The 2,413-nt window shown below is 36.6% G+C and overlaps 1 protein-coding gene across 2 annotated transcripts in view; it reads left to right on the forward strand.

The window, feature by feature from the left end:
- Positions 1-2,413, forward strand: part of LOC107671204 (transmembrane gamma-carboxyglutamic acid protein 4-like) — a 6,693-nt gene that overhangs the window by 1,893 nt on the left and 2,387 nt on the right. For both annotated transcript variants that reach the window (XM_016464187.1, XM_016464132.1), the window contains exons 4-6: positions 467-494; positions 1,128-1,266; positions 1,387-1,572. In XM_016464187.1, coding sequence (XP_016319673.1) covers positions 467-494; positions 1,128-1,266; positions 1,387-1,572 — 353 coding nt within the window. The remainder of the gene's footprint in view (positions 1-466; positions 495-1,127; positions 1,267-1,386; positions 1,573-2,413) is intronic.

A 2,413-nucleotide genomic window follows, 5' to 3' on the forward strand; every position in this document is an offset into this window, starting at 1 on the left:
CCTATCCAGAAGAAACAAAGCAACCTCGGCGTCCGATCGCAGACCCGCCGCTCTTTCAGTTCTCTCCAGTGCTGGAAAGCTAATGCGATATTTACACGGGTCCTACTTCTTGCCTTCTTGCCTTAAGCCTTCTTTTGTTCCACAGAGGTTTTCCTCTTTTGTTTTTTATCCGCCATCTCTATCTTTCTGTCGCTCGGCTCAGCTAATGTCCGTCCTATGCACTGAAAGCTCTCTCCTCCACATCACGAGTAGACACGCCCCTTATTGCTGATTGGCTACAAGTTACTCCTAATTGAGATTGTAGATAGAGTGTCAATGGTCAATTTGAGAGATAGGTGGGGGTAATGCACTTATAAGTCTGCGACCCGCCGTAAAGCAAGAAGAAGACGCATCACGCTCCGGCTGTCGTTATGTTAATTTCATACTGGACATTAATTTAATTCGCATTTAATTTTTGATTTGACAGAATGACTTTTGGAGGAAATACACAGAGGGTGAGTTTTTATCATGCATACACCTGAATGATTTACCCTTAACAGAAACTGCGAGAAAAAACACACTGAAATATTTTCATCTTCTCAGTCAAATGTTTATCTACTAAAAGAAACCTGTTCATCCAGAGTTCTTAGCATATTATTTTAATATTCCCAGTTCACTAAAGTTCCACTTCTTTTTAAACCACTTCTTCATTATGCCGTTGTGTTTTTCTGGAAAAAAAAAGTCTGAAAATTGTTGTCTCTGCTTTCTGTTTATGTGTAATCCTTTACATGTACACTACCAGTAAAGTGTTTGGAATTTTTAAGATTATTTGAATGTTTTTAAAAGAAGAGCTCTTAAGCTCACCAAGATTGCATTTATTTAATCCAAAATACAGTAAGAACAGTTATATTGTGAAATATTATTTAAAATGACTGTATAGTTTGAAAAAAAGCTAAATTTTTAGCATCATTACTCCAGTCTTCAGTGTCACGTGATCCTTTTGACCAGTAGTGTATGTACTAACTTCCATTACTTCAAATAATTCATGCGCAAAGCACAGTCATATATAAAGAAATAATAATAGCATCCACATAAAAACTGTATTTTATAATTTGATTTTTGATAACTATTTCCACCTGTGTTTATAGATAAGGGTGAATCCCAATCAAAAGTTGATGTAACAGCATTGCTGGTGGGCATCATCTCCGCTGGAGTCTTTATTGTTATAGTTGGCCTCCTTATCTGGTACTTCTGCCAGGGGAGGAATAAAGACCATGGCTTCCGAAGGTAAGGCTTTACAATAACGAGTGTGAAGCACATTCTCTATGTTGAGAATTATGAGAATTATCCTAAGAGTTTGTCATTTACTGGAGAGACTGATTGCAATGTTTTGCCTTTTAAATTTAGTTCATTCAGACGTCGATCCAACCGAAACAATGCCTCTGTGATCATCCGGAGACTGGAGGAGGTCTCTCTGCATCCTATTCCTTACACAGGCTCAGATGCCAGCCCAGATGCTCATGGTTTACCTTCTTATGAACAGGCCATCACCATCAATGGACCACATGATGCCCCACCTCCACCGTATCCTGGGTACCAACACGCCTTTTCATTTATTCTATTCCCTTATGTAATCTGTTTCATTTTATTATTATGTCATTTAGTTGCTTATTACCACCCATTTAACGTTTCTTCAAAATAAAAAAAAATGTAAGGTATGTTAATTGCCAAAACAGGCAGCAATTCATGGTTAATTGTTTTGCTCAAGAGCAGTTGTAATCACTGTCTGTTTCTAAATGCTAAATGAAAGGAATAGTTCACCAAAAAATTCAGTTTACTGAGACTTTACCCATCCTCAGGTCATCCAAGATGCAGATGAATTAGTTTCTTCATCAGAACTAGGGATGTTCATTTCGGTTATTTTTCCTAACCGACAACTGACGCTCATTAACTGATTATTAACCGTTAACCGACGAGATTATTTTAAATTAGAATTTAATTAAATTAGAAAGGATAAGTGTCTGTGAACCGTTAAAAATACTAACATTTGTTTCCCAGGGATTAATTTTACATGCGCAAAAAGCAGCAAACAACAGAACATGAGGATTCACATGGCCATCATATCACATCACGCACCTGCAGCGCTTCTGCGAGTGGAGAAAAACTTAATAAAGCTAGGCTATATATATATATATATATATAAATAATATATTAATATAATAATAATAATAAATAGGCATATACGAGAAAACGAAAGAAAAACTGTGCAACAAGTAGCCTAGTATGCAGAGTTTCGGTTCATTTTTGTGCTGCGTGAAAAGAAACCAGACGACAGAAAGCGGCATCCTATTTTTCTTTAGGCTTATTTTACAAAAGCACAAAGATTTGTTTTTATTGTGAATGCACACAAATAAAGGCAAACCTTTTACAATTC

Source organism: Sinocyclocheilus anshuiensis, unplaced genomic scaffold (assembly GCF_001515605.1).
Source record: "Sinocyclocheilus anshuiensis isolate Anshui unplaced genomic scaffold, SAMN03320099.WGS_v1.1 scaffold297, whole genome shotgun sequence".
In the NCBI taxonomy this organism is placed as follows: domain Eukaryota; kingdom Metazoa; phylum Chordata; class Actinopteri; order Cypriniformes; family Cyprinidae; genus Sinocyclocheilus; species Sinocyclocheilus anshuiensis.